At 32.3% G+C, this 17,483-nt stretch overlaps 1 protein-coding gene and 1 long non-coding RNA gene across 2 annotated transcripts; both read right to left on the bottom strand.

The window, feature by feature from the left end:
* Positions 1 to 2,040: 2,040 nt before the first annotated feature.
* Positions 2,041 to 4,547, bottom strand: LOC148931144 (uncharacterized). Its single transcript, XR_016136808.1, has 4 exons — positions 4,297 to 4,547; positions 4,114 to 4,154; positions 2,762 to 2,839; positions 2,041 to 2,246 (listed from the first exon to the last, which is right to left on the bottom strand). It is a non-coding gene; the product is annotated as an uncharacterized LOC148931144 (long non-coding RNA).
* A 6,882-nt stretch (positions 4,548 to 11,429) lies between these two features.
* LOC125210458 (carotenoid cleavage dioxygenase 8 homolog B, chloroplastic-like) lies at positions 11,430 to 13,685 on the bottom strand. Its single transcript, XM_048110012.2, has 6 exons — positions 13,377 to 13,685; positions 12,425 to 13,171; positions 12,140 to 12,333; positions 11,857 to 12,046; positions 11,672 to 11,774; positions 11,430 to 11,588 (listed from the first exon to the last, which is right to left on the bottom strand). Exons 1-6 carry the CDS (start codon positions 13,683 to 13,685, stop codon positions 11,443 to 11,445), a joined length of 1,689 nt encoding a protein of 562 aa, XP_047965969.1. The 3' UTR covers positions 11,430 to 11,442.
* Between the last annotated feature and the right edge of the window lie 3,798 nt (positions 13,686 to 17,483).

Genomic DNA, 17,483 nt, shown 5'->3' with positions numbered 1-17,483 from the left:
CCGTCCTTGCTAGTCGGCCGGTCTCGTGGGCGAAAAGTGTGGCCACATTTTCGTCGCACCATGGAAATGTTGTGATTGTGGAAATTGATGAGAAAAGTGGGGAGTTGTTTGACTGGTCAGTCTAAGGAAATATTTTTGTGATACTCGTTGAATATTTATTTTGATAATTGTAAAACCTCGAGTTCACTATGGTAAGGGTGACATAACTTATAAAATGTTTTGGCAACGAGTTCACTGAGTATTTCAAAATACTCAACCCTGCATGTATTTTCCTTATGTGCAGGTTGAACGACGACGAGCGGTGGCGGGTGTTGAGCATATTAATTAATTAAGATGGATGTTTTGAACTTCTAGTGTAGTCGTGTCTTCATACATGGCTTCACTTTCTCTTGGTTGTTTCCGCTGGATTTTCCTTTGAAACTCTTTAGTATTATTTGGATATTTTGCACTTGTTCCTTTCGGTTTAGAAACTTGAGACATGTTGTGGTTTTTGGTTGAACTTATGTCGAACCCTTGACTTTTGATCGTAGTTCATGGTACTAATTCCTTCATTTATTTCTCTTGATTAAACCGTTGACTTGTTGCTTGAATAGTTCGTTTAAATACCCTAGACAAATCCCTTTAATTGAAACCCTAGCCTATGTTTTCATTTCTTTTAAGTCCGTTTTGGTAGCAGTCGCCGTATTTATTGTACCCTAGGAAGGCGGGCTGTTACAATTATGTAGACCTTAAAAATCAGATTTGTACTCCCTCCGTCCCATTAAATATGCAACATTTGGGAATCGGCACGGGTTTTATGTAGAAATAAAGATGTTTCCATTTTAGCAAACGTTTCATTTTTAATGGGACAAACTAACAAGGAAAACGTTTCATTTCTAATGGGACAGATGGAGTATATAATAACATCTATCAAACAGCTAAAAACATAAAATAAAATGAATTGGAAATTAAAATGACATATACACATTTTATTAGAACAATTTTGGATCTTAGGGTATCCACAGTAATGGACACAAAACCTGCCCAAAATCCACATCAACCTATTTTTCAGCTGGTATGTTAACATTTTAAAATTTCAGACTAAACAAATGAAATAGCTCTCACCACAAAATTCAACTTATTTCACCATTTTTCATATGTTGTTATTTTAATGGTCGATTTATGAAACAAATAACATAGATTAAAATACCAATACGATAGAAGAATGAAGATATTTAAACATAGAATAATTTAAGTATTGAAAAAAAAAATAGCCCTGCTGAAAAGCCCGCAATAGCTTCGCGGAAACCACCGCTCTCACAGATAAGTGAAGCGCTCCACCATTTTCCCACATGCAATAGAGCCCCAAAAACCGCAACATGCGGTCGACGGTTTTTGGAACTGTATTGTGGCTCTTAACTTAAAACTGAGCTATCACACTTTAAAAACATCTAATATTCGAACATTAATTATTGGAAATCTAATATGCATATGCATGTTTTGAATAAATTAGTATTAAAATTCATAGTTTAAGGAGATAGATACAATGATGGTTTATTAGCATGTAGCTTACACTGATATGAAAACATAAAAACATGACTATATGATTAAGCATTATAATGATATACTCACCCTGTCACCATTTATGGTATAAACACCTAGACTCCTATTCGCGGACAACCCGAAATGGAAACGCGAGGCGCCTATTCACAGACAGAGTATTTATTAGTAGTATTTACTTTCAAGGATTTTTAGTTCCCCCCCAAAAAAAATTTGGGGGGAACATACTGTCGATATGACTACACCCATTTACTATACGTAAAAATTTATAAAATCCCCCCTGCAAACATTATTAATTACATTTTCACCTGCAAATATTTATAATTTACATTTTTCACCTACATATATGTAAAAGCTATATTATCATCCTTCAAATATATATAAATTTGTTTTCATCATTTAATTTTGCTAAATTTCAATATATATAATTAAATTTTCATTATCCATAGTACTATGATCAGTTCCGCATGATATTTACAATGAGTTCAAATACAAAACATATTTTCATATAAAAAACTTGTATAATAATTTCCATGAAATGAAAGTATACAATATTAAAATAAAAAATACAAAAAAGGTTCTTGGTAACTACAAAGCTTATCCAACACTTCGATTTTTCTTAGAAGTTCATTCTCACATGCAATCACATCCGCGTAAGAATACTTAGCTAACTTCATCTTCGCAACAACATCATGTGTGATGTGTTCCTATTAAGATATTAGAAACGCAATATTAATCAAGGTAACCAAGTACAAAATATAATAAAATTAATATAGTAAAGAGATATACTATACTTAACTTTGTTATTAATGCATATGTGGTGCTAATCAAATTCGGATCTTGATATAGATTGAGATGTGGACATGATTAGTGTACACTTGCATTACTAGGACAACAATGTTTGGCAAGATGCGAGTTGCAAGCTCAGATGCATCGTAAAAAGAACTTATGGTGGATATACTCATAAAGCCTAACATTAAAAAAAAACTAACATAAATGGAAAGAAGGTGATACCCAAATAAAAGATTGAAACCTTCCTTAGCAATGCTAACTCAAAAGTTGCCACTTTCCAATATTCCATAATATGATAATATAAGGTCAAGAAAATAACAAGGTTTTACCTGTTCCTCATGATAGATTGTATAGAGAATGAATATATCAACACTTTTTTCTTCTCTGTTTCCTAGCAAATTTTCAATCATCAAGGCAAGAAGAAACAAACCTAGAAAATGTAAATCCATACAAGCATGTAGAACTTGCATATTGACTTCGATACCCTTCTTATTCTCCGCATACAGTACTGCATAATATATAAATATATCAAGTTAGTACATGTTAGTACCTAGTGTATTTCTCAAATAAACAAGTTTTCACTACTTTTTATTCTTTGAACATCAAAACCATACACGTATACAGTATATGTATAACAATATGCATGACACTTGCAATCTCATTGACTCTAATAAAGAACATGGAAAAGAAACTATTATAAGCATATGAAATTCGGAGTAGGTACATCGCTACTGATAGCTTAAAAACATGCTTCATACAAGGCAATTACCAAGGCACATGCTTCATACAAGACAATTACCAAGACAAAGCATTATCAACTTACTAACTTAGAGTGAATGAAGCAAGCTAACATTAAGTCTCTAAATTTGTGAATGGGATAACATATTTATAGTTTATAGACACACATATCAAACTATATAGTGCAAAATTCTACAGATATACGATTATAAAAACCATATGTAGAAAAATGGATTAAATTTATGTTCCAGTTATGCTACATGTGAAAAAAATTATGCATGAAGTTAAACATACTTAAACTGAAGAAAAAGGACACAACCATGTACATGAGTAATACATTAGAAACATGAAAATGATTTACTTAAAATATTAGAAGTGGGACCAAATACAAACAATATTGAAAATATTCCTCCATGCTTCAAAGCTGGTAAATATGGAAGTCATAACCCAAAAGGTAATCGAGAGTGCTAATAAGATGAACCATTCAAAAACGTTATTGTAGATATGACTTGATCCATTTGAAATCATTCAAATCTTCAAAATCAAGATGAAAATCCAAAAAAAATAATTTAGTTGAACTAAAACATAATTTTGTTGAAATTGAGAAAGAATATGAACTAAAAGAATTTTAGTTGGATATGAACAAATGAGTACTATAGAGAACTTACCGTTATGAAGTCAGATGGGCCATATATCCAGCTTGACTAATATAGCTCCAAATATTACTAAACTTATTATTCACAAATTCACCCATTATCAAGTCTACAAATCAATAAAATATAAACGATAATGTGTTATGTAATTCCATACACTGATTTATACTTGCAAAATAACAATATCCTATAAACTACAATGCACAAAAATGAGTGTCTAAAATATGATTAGATGATTCATTAGTGTAAAACAAAATTGCAATAGATTATTCCTAAAACAACAAAAGACAACATAAAAATCAAATAGTAGTAAAATTGCAAATCCCCCAATATCAATCAGGCTCATTCCTACATAAAAATATACTTTCATGAAGCTGAAGAAAGAACTTACACTTTCACAATGAAAAGAAAGTCGTGTGCATCCTTCTCACTCTGTCATCAAGGATCTAGTTACGATTGTAGCTTCAAATAAAACAAACTTATCTAAACTTTGACAAATAAAAGTCGAACAATATATGCGCATTTACACAGAGAAATTACATTCAAAAAATGAGGGTTGTACAGTGAAAGGAACCTCGGGTGGACGATTTCAGACGGCGAGGGCTGCTCTTGTACCCACATCAATTTCTCATCACCAAATCAATTGATTCAGAGGTGTAAATTTATCCATTCCGTCCTCTTCCTGAGATTTGCAGTTGATTTTGAGTAATAAAATGAATGGATTGGGATTTGCAACTAGGGTTAGATGCGAATGAAATCTGATTTGGTGGGAAAGTTACCGCCAATGGCGGTGAAAAGTGAAAACTATCCAATTTTCTATTTTGCCTTCTTCAATTTGTCAGTTCAATAGAAAACAAAATTTGACTAGTAGTACTAATTTTTATGCTTGACTGAAAGAGGTTACGATAACTAAACTAATTTTATGATGTTATAATAGTCTAAAGCAATCATTTTTATATTTATATAATCATATAATTATCAATTTCTCAGTTTTTATTATTTTCTTAAACACTTAAACTTAATTACTGAGTATTATTTGAATCCATAAACAAATTTAGTTAAAAAGACAATAATCACTCGGTCAATTATTAAATCTAAATAAATCGATGATGGTCATTTAGTGTAGAAGCAAGTTATATTCTCTATATCCATTTTTATTTTCTATTTTTATATCTAAATTTAGGCATAATATTTCGTACTTATAATCATAAGAAAAGTAATGAAAATGCCATTACATGATTTCTATTATGGCATTCAATTAAAACGCAGCAACAATGAATATTATAAATGCAGTGAAACGTTGATGTAATGACTGGGTGTCTATAATGGCATCTTTTGTAAAGTGCCACAAATACAGAGTAAGAATAACTCATTTTTCTAGTAGTGTAGTATCAAATCCAACGACAATAAGAATTTTGCCTAGACATCCTTCACGTAGATGAGTTCTATGAACTGTTAAAACGGGTTTGCATAGTTTGAAAAGCCTCTACAACTGGTCTAAAAGCCCAAAATACGTACTTGAATCCCTTATTCATACCACAACTTAATCTATCATCATGCAACCACTCGACAACTGTACAAGGATTTTGTCTTTGCATTTCATTCATATAAGACGGTAAAACTTTGAATGACCACTCCCATCCACCTTATACAAGCTCAAAAGCTTTCCTCTGAGCATACCATGCTTTCTTGTAACTAATTTTCATATGAAATCTATTTTAAACATCTGCCACAATAGCTTTTACCTTGTTGGCATGATCGTTTTCTATCTTTAAACTATAGTTGAAATTGCGTTGTGGATGGTGAGACATATAAATAATAAAGTAAAAGATAGGAGAAAAAGGTTCAGGGTTAAAGTAAGAAACAAGAGGAAAAACTAGTTGAAATTACAATATTTTTTATCTAAAGAACTTTCTAGTGTGCATTATTGGACTGAAAAAGATTCTAGCAATGTTGGGTTGCATACTATATTTGGAACGAAGTTGGAATTGAAGACGACCGTGATGTTTTGGCATTTGGAAAAAATCCGACAATATATGGTTGTTGAAAGTAAAATAAAGAGATGGCATGCAGTTTGTAAGTGGCCACAAGGAAATCCGAAGGATTTTTCAGCACCGAAGTGTTTGTGGGAGTGTTGAGCAACATTGAGAAAGTATGATGAACACTGGCAAATTAGAGTGTGGAGCACTGCTCATACTTGTATAGGGGATCGCAATTATAATGGACATGCTAATCTTTCGTCGTCCATGATATTATTGAGTGTTCGACATCAGATAGAAAACGATCATGCCAACAAGGTAAAAGCTATTGTGGCAGATGTTTAAAATAGATTTCATATGAAAATTAGTTACAAGAAAGCATGGTATGCTCAGAGGAAAGCTTTTGAGCTTGTATATGGTGGATAGGAGTGGTCATTCAAAGTTTTACCGTCTTATATGAATGAAATGCAAAGACAAAATCCTTGTATAGTTGTCGAATGGTTGCATGATGACAGATTAAGTCATGGTATGAATAAGGGATTCAAGTACGTATTTTGGGCTTTTAGACCAGTTATGGAGGCTTTTCAAACTATGCAAACCCGTTTTAACAGTTGATGGAACTCATCTACGTGGAGGATGTCTAGGTAAAATTCTTATTTTCGTTGGATTTGATGTTAATAAGAAATGTTTACCTATTGCATATGTCATTGTTGATGAGAAAACCAAAGAAAGTTGAAATTGGTTTATGGCACGCAAAGGTGGTCTTCTGCACCGAAATAATCACACGGAAAATCCTACTCTACTCTCTAATCTATCTTCTATATATGACTATCCGATCATACTTTGCCCCTCTCTGTTACCATCGCCAAGAGTTCATGTTTGTGTTAATATATAGCCTTCAAAACGATGTCGTTAGGATGAAAGAAAAATCATGCCAAGTCATTTTTCTAGCATGCCATGCAATCATCATTTTGTACAGGAAATTTTAAACTGGGACGGGTTCGAGAAATACCAGAAATTGAGCAAAATTCATAATATTATATACCACTTTTAAAGGAGAAAAATTACCGGAAAATGGGCAAATTTTTTTGGGGGGGAACTAAAAATCTTTTAAAGTAAATAATACCACTAATAAATACTCTGTTTGTAAATAGGCGTCTCGCGTTTCCATTTCGGGTCGTCCGCGAATAGGAGTTCAGGTGTTTTTACCATAAATGATGACAGGGCGAATATATCATTATAATGCTTAATCATATAGTTATGTTTTTATGTTTTCTTATGAGTGTAAGCTACATGCTAATAAACCATCATTGTATCGATTTTCCTTAAACTATGAATTTTAATACTAATTTATTGAAAACATGCATACGCATATTTGATTTCTAATAATTAATGTTCGAATATTAGATGTTTTTAAAGTGTGATAGCTCAGTTTTAAGTTAAGAACATCCACAATATAGTTCCAAAACCGGTCGGCCGCATGCTGCGGTTTTTGGGGCTCTATTGCATGTGGGAAAATGGTGGAGCGCTTCACTTGTCTGTGAGAGCGGCGGTTTCCGCGACGCTACTGCGGGCTTTTCAGCAGAGCTATTTTTTTTCAATAGTTAAATTATTCTATGTTTAAATATCTTCATTCTTATATCGTATTGGTATTTTAATCTATTTTATTTGTTTCATAAATCGACAATTAAAATAACAACATATGAAAAATGGTGAAATAAGTTGAATTTTGTGGTGAGAGCTATTTCATTTGTTGCGTCTTAAATTTTAAAATGTTAACATGCCAGCTGAAAAATAGGTTGATGCGGATTTTGGGCAGGTTTTGTGTCCATTACTGTGGATACCCTAAGATCCAAAATTGTTCTAATCAACATGTGTATATGTCATTTTAATTTCCAATTCATTTAATTTTATGTTTTTAGCTGTTTGATAGATGTTATTATATACTCCCTCTGTCCCATTAAAAATGAAACGTTTTCTTTTTTAGTTTGTCCCATTAAAAATGAATCGTTTGCTAAAATGAAAACATTTTTATCTCTACTTTTTCATCTCTCTTACTTTACTCTCTCTTCATTAACTCACAAAATAACTCTACCTAAAAACGCGTGCCGATTCCCAAATGTTGCATATTTAATGAGACGGAGGGAGTACAAATCTGATTTTTAAGGTCTACATAATAATATAGTTTCTAATTGCTATGTAAAAACTGTTTGGCACGTCCATCGCACGGGTGGTGACATACACCGGTATAATAAAAAATATGGCTTGTGATGTAGATTGGCAATATAATAAAACTCAATAAATTGGATATATTTCTAAAATTAACATTATTGTGAGCGTAGTTTTGCAATTTTTTGTTTGGTAATTACTAAATGGAAAGACCAGTTTAAATTCAAACATTTCTAGAAACAAAAAGGTCAAAATAATGTGGCAAAATCAAAACATTCTCATTTTAACTTACTTTATTATTGAAAATATAGTTTTAATCCCAAAAATCATAAAATTTGCGAATTTTCTGGTCTTCCCCCTCAACTTTAAAAGCGATATATACTAATAGAGTAAGATTTAATTTTTTTGTTTTTAATAATTCCTAATCCGTCCATAAAGCATATCTACAATACATACTCCGTACAAAACATTGTTAATAACACCTTTTTAGAACAATATCATCTTCGACGCTCTGAGCTAGACATGATTTTACAAAGTAACAATTCTAGCTAGTTGAAATCTTTTGTGAGATGGAGGGAGTAATATTTAGTAGTATAACTTATTGAATGATTTGGTTCATGTGAATATTGAAGTAGTATAATATTGATGTTTTCGGGTACGGGTACCCGCAAAATCGGGTTTGGGTACCCTCGGGTACCCGTTTCGACACCCCTATGCATATTGGATTTCCATTAATTAATGTTCGAATATTTGATGTTTTTAAAGTGTGATTGCTTAGTTTTAAGTTAAGAGCATCCACAATACAGTCCCAAAACTTGTCGGCCGCATGTTGCGGTTTTTGGGGCTCTATTGCATGTGGGAAAATGGTGGAGCGCTTCACTTGTCTGTGCAAGCGGCGGGTTCCGCGACGCTATTGCGGGCTTTTCAGCAGGTCTAATTTTTTTTAATACTTAAATTATTCTATGTTTAAATATCTACATTATGCTATCGTATTGGTATTTTAATCTATGTTATTGTTTTATAAATCGATAATTAAAATAAGATGTGAAAAATGGTGAAATAAGTTGAATTTTGTGGTGAACGCTATTTCATTTGTTGGGTCTTAAAATGTTAACATGTCAGCTGAAAAATAGGTTGATGCGGATTTTGGGCAGAGGTTTTGTGTCCATTACTGTGGATACCCTAAGATCCAAAATTGTTCTAATCAACATGTGTATATGTCATTTTAATTTCCAGTTCATTTAATTTTATGTTTTTAGTTGTTTGATAGATGTTATTATATACAATTCTGATTTTTAAAGTCTACATAATAATAATGTAGTTTCTAATAGCTATGTAAAAACTATTTGGCTCGTCCATCGCACGGGTGGTGATACTGGTATAATCAAACAAATGGCTTGTGATGTAGATTGGCAATATAATAAAGCTCAATATATTGGATATATTTCTAAAATTAACATTACTGTCATGTAGTTTCGCAATTTTTCGTTTGGTAATTACTAAATGGAAAGACCAGTTTAACTTTAAACATTTCAAGAAACAAAAAGGTCTAGATGATGTGGCAAAATCAAAACATTCTCATTTTAGAAAAAGAGAAACAACAAGAAAAATACATTGGAATTCAAGAATAGTTTTTAACCCATCATAAATTTATAACCGTTAACAGGACGGAGAGAGTTATTCTAAAAATGTGTAACAAATCTTATGTTTTAATTATATACTGGGAGTTTAATTATATACTATGAGTAGGTGGATCAATGCAAAACTAGATCTTAATATAAAAACGTAGAAGAAAACCATATGTAGGACATTTTTAGATCATTGTTTGTTTATTGTTAGGTCATTTTATAAAGGTTGACCTAAAATGATCTAAAAATGACATCAAACCCAAATTTTCTAAAATGACCTAAAACTAATTAATAATGACCTTCCGTGTTTTTGCTTAATTATTAACCATTAGATAATCTATCTAATTTTAGGACCAAGATTTAGACTGCATTTTTGGAACTAGATGTGTTCTTGTTTGGATCATCTCGAGTAAGGTATATAAATCTTAGCTCCATATTTGTTGGGAACAAATGGAAATATAATAATGCATGTATATATAATACATACTCCATATATTTATATGTAGTTTACCTAGATTAGTTTCTCAACGCAATATGAGATAAAATAAAATAATACAGGATATAACATTTGTATATTACTCATAGACAGTTTAATTTAATAATCATACGCATTTTGTGTTTTTTTCTCCTAATTGTTGATTAGTTATTAATGAATATAAAACGTGATTAAATTAAATTACAATAATTTATAATATACTACTCCCTCAGTCCCATTAAATATGCAACATTTGGGAATTGTCACAGGTTTTTATGTAGTGTTGTTTTGTGTGTTAATGAAGAGAGAGTAAAGTAAGAGAGATGAAAAAGTAGAGATAGAGATATTTTTCATTTTAGGAAATGTTTCATTTATAATGGCACAGACTAAAAAGGAAAACGTTTCATTTCTAATGGGACAGAGGGAGTACTATATTTTTGTGTGTTTAACCTTTATGGTCGGATTTTTAGCTAAATCAATCTTAATAACCTTTATTAGGCCATATTTGGTTTACAGTAAAGTAAAGTTGGCAAGAAAAATGATTTCTAAGAAAATGAATCTCAGGAATATGATTCCTAATAGCTTTATATTCATGTGTTTGGAAATTATCAAGATTTTAAATTTTATAGTATTAAATTTGAACACCAAACTAAAGTATGGAGTACTTATTGATTAAATAACATGAAATTTTAAATTTTATTATTTTTTATTTATAAAAAAAAAATAATATGAAATTTTTAATAAGTTATTGATTAAATATGATAATAATTATATTACTATATTTTTGGTTACGATGGATATTTTAAATATAGATTATCCATCATAATATATAATAATATAATTGTAATTGTAGTTACATGGAGTATTATTATAATCTTAATAAATATGATTATTATTATTATTATAATTATAATATTTACTGATATTATAATTGAATACAATTAATATTCTTATATAAACGCATTTAAACATACTACTAGTTTCAAAATCCTGGCTTCTACAGATAGTGATATAGTAATTGTAGTTTAATTAATATATTCCAAAAGCGGTCCCCCTGCTGATTGTTGTGCAGTTTGATCTTTATCCATATAATTATCATTTCATAAATAAATCTGAACTCTTAACGATTTACAGTTCACCAACTCGGGCGGAGGATTGGATATTAAAAAAGAGATATACAGATAATTTATTTCCTAAGGTATAATTCTCGAGAAAATAATCGTTAAATAAAATTTGGTAGTAGCTCTTATCATTAATATTTATTTTAGATGTCATGCTACGAATACCAAAGAAACATATCTAATTAAATTAATCCATATAACCAAAGAAATAATACAGAATCAACGCAATTGACAAAATACGAGATGTTTTTAATAATTCAGAAAGGCATGACAAACAATATATAAGAAGATTATAATTAATCCCTTACAACATTGTGAAAACCAAACACAAGTACATTAGATTAATGATCAATTCTTGGGAACCCAACAACCATGCAGCCCATAAGGAAGACCATAGGGAAATTTAGCTCTAGCAATCTCTTCGAAAGTAGTTCCATCCAACACCAAGGCAAATCCATCACCATTCTTCTGACTAACCATGGAGATCACAACACCTGCAAATATAAGTATACAACATTGAGATTGGATTCTCATAAAAATTAAGTGAAATGAACTTTTGAGAGCAAATTAAACTAACCATCATCTTCCTGAGTGGCACCCGGCCTAGCAACAAAGAAGGGTTCGGAGGGGATAGCGCCTTCCTCACACCAGCTCTTAGCCTTCTTGTCCACTAAATCAAGCTACACAACAAAATTATGGAGTAGTATTAAACACAAGCTAAGTGTTATGGGAAATTAATTAATTAGGGTAATGAATGAATACCTTAGTAATGGTATTTGGGAAGTTGCAAGGCCTTTGTGCACCGGTAGCATAAGCATAGCGATATTTCTTCCCCAAAAAGTTAGGGTTAATGCTACACATATCCATGCCTCTCCCATGCTCATTTGGATCCAATGCTGCCTCTAAAGTCCCATTTGGGCTCCCATCAATTGGAATCCTAAATCTCCCAACCCTTCATAATCACAAACAACACTTGTATGTTAATTAGTAGTCCATAAATCAACAAATTAGCTAAATAGAGATAAAAAGATAGTGTTAAACAGACTTTGCATCAGGCAACACATCTTGGCCGTGTAATGAGCGAAGATTGTGGAGCGAAAGGTTTGGAAGAATGGCAGGATCAGCTTCATGTTCACAACAATCAGCAATAACAGCCGTCACTCTTCCATCTTCATCGGTCTCTTCGTAAGCATTGATGAAATGAAATGTCACAAACGGAGGAACCTCCACACTCGCCACCTTAATTATAAATAAATAAATAAAACAAGGAAACAATATTAATTTCATAGTAATAATTTTTAACAAACAAAAAAAGAAGAGAATTACTTACAGTCTTGCCAGTAGCTTTGCACATAACGTGCATGTAGGCTTTGGAGTCAGGGAGCCATTGAAACTTATACAATTCTGTGGGCTCAGCCTTTAGCAAATTCTGTGGACAATACCTAAGTGGCATCTCCGGGACAACCACATAGTTTTCAGTGACCGGGAAGGAATGGACCCAGCCTGGAGACGGCCTGCCCCGACAATTGACCCGCCCCATGAGTTTCCTCTCATTGGTCCCAGGGTTCATCCTCACGACTTGGTGGCCGGGGTTGATTAGGTCGGGCAACAAAGTAATATACTCGGTATCAGTGACAATTGGGTGGGCCGCTTGAATAAGGCCCCCCAAATTGTCAGTATACTCGAACTTCCCCAACGTCTCTAACGTGTCGGGGTCGATGAGAATGGATCCTTTTTGGGTCTCGGTCAAGCACAGGACTCGTCCATCCCCTAGCTTAACCACACCGGTCATGGTATTGTCGGTAAGGGAAGCCCCCGAAAACAGCTTAGCTAGGTCGCCCATGTAGTCTAAGAAATTCTCGCTTTTGGGGCCATTATCGGAGAATTCACGGAAGCAAACTTTTTGATTCTTTTGGGCGGCTTTGTACGCTTCAGACTCGATTTGCCGGTGCCCCATTACGAGGCGCCCGCTGTCAAAGTTGAGGCGGACGAGGGTAGCGTACCCATCGAAGAGGTGCTGGAGGTTGTAGTCTCCGACGTGCCATACTCCCGGACCGTTTCTTAGATATGTCCCATTCTGAAAATTATAAATAAATTTTGGTACTAGACTACTAGCATGTAACTATCTATACATATATATATAGCACTAGTAATAGTCCAACCGCATTCATCATATAAAACATTGAATTTTGCTAGTATTTTAGTAGTAGCAATATATACACGTATATAGTCAAGATTTTTTTTTAAAAAAAAGTACATTCTATATAGTACATTATACATACCAGCCATTGAGGAATTTCTCCTTCAACTTGAAGCTCTCCTTGCCATTTCTCTTGCCTTACACTAGTAAAAGCAACATGTGTCTTCTCATTACTTTCAGCTTCCTTTGCTACACCTTCATTTGTAGCTACTTTTGAGATTGTTAGCAATTGCCTATTCTCATTCAAAACACTATTCGGGAATGTTTTCCCAAATAACAACGATGAACAAGACTCATGATGTTTGCCTCGATGACATTGACTGCTGCCCAATCTTCTTTTCGACTGATTGAAGGAGGGTGCAACAATTGGAGAAATTCTCAGGGAAGCCATTGCTTGATTGATTGATGCTAAAATTATAAAAGACTTGCTATATGTTTGATTGTGATTCTGGTGAATAGAAACAAACGTATTTATAGGTGCTAATTACGGTTGGCAAGTAACAAATTTTACTATGTAGTATAGATAGATATAGGATATAGTCTACGTGTGGAATGTAATTTTATATGGGAACTAGCTATTGGAATCTCGAATGGTGTGATTTTCATTAATTTTACTACAAAATCATGCACTCTTTGTGGGAGAAATACCTAATTAATATTAAAATTGAAAACGTTCCAACTTCTATAATGTAATAATACTATTAATAAATATTCTTTGAAATACTACCTATATACGCATGCATTTAAACATACTTACGCATGCATTTAAACATACTATTCCTATGATAGTTTCAAAATCCTGGCTTAAATGTGTTGTTAGTAAGTAAAGAGAATTAGAGGGAAAATGTAGAGACAGTGTGTTTCTGTATAGAAAAAAGTATCATTTAGAGTGGACCATCCCAAAAAGAAAACTATATCACTTAAAATGGGGGAGAGAGAGTAAATATAGTAGTATAACGTATTAAATTGGTTCATGTAAATTATTTGCACGCAAAATTAATCTAAATATCTAACAGTACAAATTTTGTATTCATTTTTAAGTAATAAAATAGTACATTCTCTTGGAAATCTCTATGTAAGCATTTAAGTGTAAATGTATAAAAAAATTATTAATTCTTGGCAATTTAAATTAAAAATATAACATATGACTGTCCCACATCGGTGTCAAGAGAAAACTGTAAGTCTCATGGGCCCTCCTCCTATCACTAATTGGTTTTAGGATGGAACTCATGGATTTCTATCATAGTATCAGAGCGGGTCACCGACTGTGGGTCAAATTTAACTGACCAAGCAGTATATCTGGGCCGAAACCAAAAAAATGATTGATCCAGCAGTATATCTGGACATAAAAATTTGGGCCAAGTGGTCCAACCGATCGAAAAAAATTGGGCAGATTGTCCAATCGATTAGAAAAAGTCCAACCCCTCCAAGGTTCATCTTGAAGGGTTTGAGGGAGGGTGTTGGCAATTGAAACTAAAAATATAACATATGACTGTCCCACATCGGTGTAAGAGAAAACTGTAAGTCTCATGGGTCCTCCTCCTATCACCAATTGGTTTTAGGATGAAACCCATGAATTTCTATATTACCTCTTCCTCTCGTGTTCTTGAAAAAGAAGAATCAATGAATCATAATAATACTAATACTTGTATAGGGAATTGTTGGTAAACGATGTTGTTTCAAGCATACAAATTGACCATTTTTATGGAGGCTACCACATTATCCGTGGTCGAGCGAAAGGGCAAGGCGATAGCTATATATTTTTATAAATTTATGTAGTTTACCTAACTTAATTATTTTAGTTTGGCCTGAGTTTTAATGAGAAAATTGGTAAAGTAATTAAGAGAAGGAAAAAAAATAGTAAGTAAATTACGAGAGAAAAAGAGAAAAGGGAGATAAAATAATGTTAATCATTCGAAAGAAACTCTCTATTCTTAGATAAGACTATGTTTTCTAGACACCCCGAAATGGACACATGAGACTATTTTTTTTTGTGGACGGGAAGATTATTTATTGTAGTATAATCAATTTCAACTAGCTAGATTTTTGTACAATAAAACATTGTTAATAACACCTTTTTAGAACAATATCATCTTCAATGCACTGAGCTAGACACGATTTTACAAAGTAACAATCCTAGCTAGTTGAAATTGTGTAGAGGATGGTGGAGTCCAGATAAAGCTAAGAGAAGCAGAAAAAAGGTACCATAAATGGATAAGACTATTTCTATGGGACGAATGAAAAAAAATTGTTGAAAAGAAATCAAGGAAGAAAGAAAAGATTGACTGTAATCAGGTAAATAAGGGAATTGATATAATTCATATTTTGTGACTAGAGTAAATCTTGCCATGCATAGGTAGTGAAAAAATAAATTTACATAATATCCTTTAATTTTATAATCAAAATATAATTTTATGACAAGCTAATGTACTAAAACCTCTTGAAATCGTTCAAAGTTCTTGAGTAACAAAATATTAATTTTCTTGAAAATCTGTATGTAAGCATTTAAATGGATACTAATAGAATCAATACTTTGTATAGGGAATTGTTGGGAAACGAAGCATACAAATCGACCATTTTTTTGGTTGCTACCACATTATCCGAGGTCGAGCGAAAGGGCAAGGCGATATAGCGCATAGACATCTGTATATATTAGTCCTTTAGCCTATAAAAAATAGTTTTATGGATGATGGCATCAGTTTTAGTGAGAAAATTGATTAAATATTTAAGAGAGAAGAAAAAATAAAGTGAGTAAATTACGAGAGGAAGAAATAAAAGGGATATAAAATAATGGTAATCATTTGGAAGAAACTTTCTATTCTTAATTATATGAGATTATATTTTCTAGACACCCCGAAATGGATACATAAGAGTTTTTTTTTTTGGAAGAGAAGACTATTTATTGTACTATAATCAATTTCAACTAGCTAGATTTTTGTACAAAACATTGTTAATAACACCTTTTTAGAACAATATCATCTTCGACGCTCTGATCTAGACATGATTTTACAAAGTAACAATTCTAGCTAGTTGAAATCTTTTGTGAGATGGAGGGAGTAATATTTAGTAGTATAACTTATTGAATGATTTGGTTCATGTGAATATTGAAGTAGTATAATATTGAAGTTTTCAGGTACGGGTACCCGCAAAATTGAGTTTGGGTACCCTCGGGTACCCGTTTCGACACCCCTATGCATATTGGATTTCCAATAATTAATGTTCGAATATTTGATGTTTTTAAAGTGTGATTGCTTAGTTTTAAGTTAAGAGCATCCACAATACAGTCCCAAAACCTGTCGGCCGCATGTTGCGGTTTTTGGGGCTCTATTGCATATGGGAAAATGGTGGAGCGCTTCACTTGTCTGTGCAAGCGGCGGGTTCCGCGACTATTGCGGGCTTTTCAGCAGGTCTAATTTTTTTTAATACTTAAATTATTCTATGTTTAAATATCTACATTATGCTATCGTATTGGTATTTTAATCTATGTTATTGTTTTATAAATCGATAATTAAAATAAGATGTGAAAAAAGGTGAAATAAGTTGAATTTTGTGGTGAACGCTATTTCATTTGTTGGGTCTTAAAATGTTAACATGTCAGCTGAAAAATAGGTTGATGCGGATTTTGGGCAGAGGTTTTGTGTCCAGTACTGTGGATACCCTAAGATCCAAAATTGTTCTAATCAACATGTGTATATGTCATTTTAATTTCCAATTCATTTAATTTTATATTTTTAGTAGTTTGATAGATGTTATTATATACAATTCTGATTTTTAAAGTCTACATAATAATAATATAGTTTCTAATAGCTATGTAAAAACAATTTGGCTCGTCCATCGCACGGGTGGTGATACTGGTATAATCAAACAAATGGCTTGTGATGTAGATTGGCAATATAATAAAGCTCAATAAATTGGATATATTTCTAAAATTAACATTACTGTCATGTAGTTTCGCAATTTTTCGTTTGGTAATTACTAAATGGAAAGACCAGTTTAACTTTAAACATTTCAAGAAACAAAAAGGTCTAAATGATGTGGCAAAATCAAAACATTCTCATTTTAGAAAAAGAGAAACAACAAGAAAAATACATTGGAATTCGAAAATAGTTTTTAACCCATCATAAATTTATAACCGTTAACAAGACGGAGAGAGTTATTCTAAAAATGTGTAAGAAATCTTATGTTTTAA

The sequence above is a fragment of the Salvia hispanica genome, chromosome 3, assembly GCF_029641045.1.
Source record: "Salvia hispanica isolate PSC_SH4W2 chromosome 3, Shi_PSC_v1, whole genome shotgun sequence".
In the NCBI taxonomy this organism is placed as follows: domain Eukaryota; kingdom Viridiplantae; phylum Streptophyta; class Magnoliopsida; order Lamiales; family Lamiaceae; genus Salvia; species Salvia hispanica.
Note: the sequence above shows the minus strand (reverse complement) of the source record. Positions and strands in the feature narration are given on the sequence as shown.

Bases quoted from the DNA above. Each gene is read 5' to 3' on its own strand.
- LOC125210458 (XM_048110012.2), bottom strand. From the start codon at position 13,685: ATGGCTTCCCTGAGAATTTCTCCAATTGTTGCACCCTCCTTCAATCAG. The intron at 13,172-13,376 runs GTATGTATAATG...TATAATTTTCAG, and splicing joins GAGAAATTCCTCAATGGCTG to AATGGGACATATCTAAGAAA. The intron at 12,047-12,139 runs GTCTGTTTAACA...GTGATTATGAAG, and splicing joins GATGTGTTGCCTGATGCAAA to GGTTGGGAGATTTAGGATTC.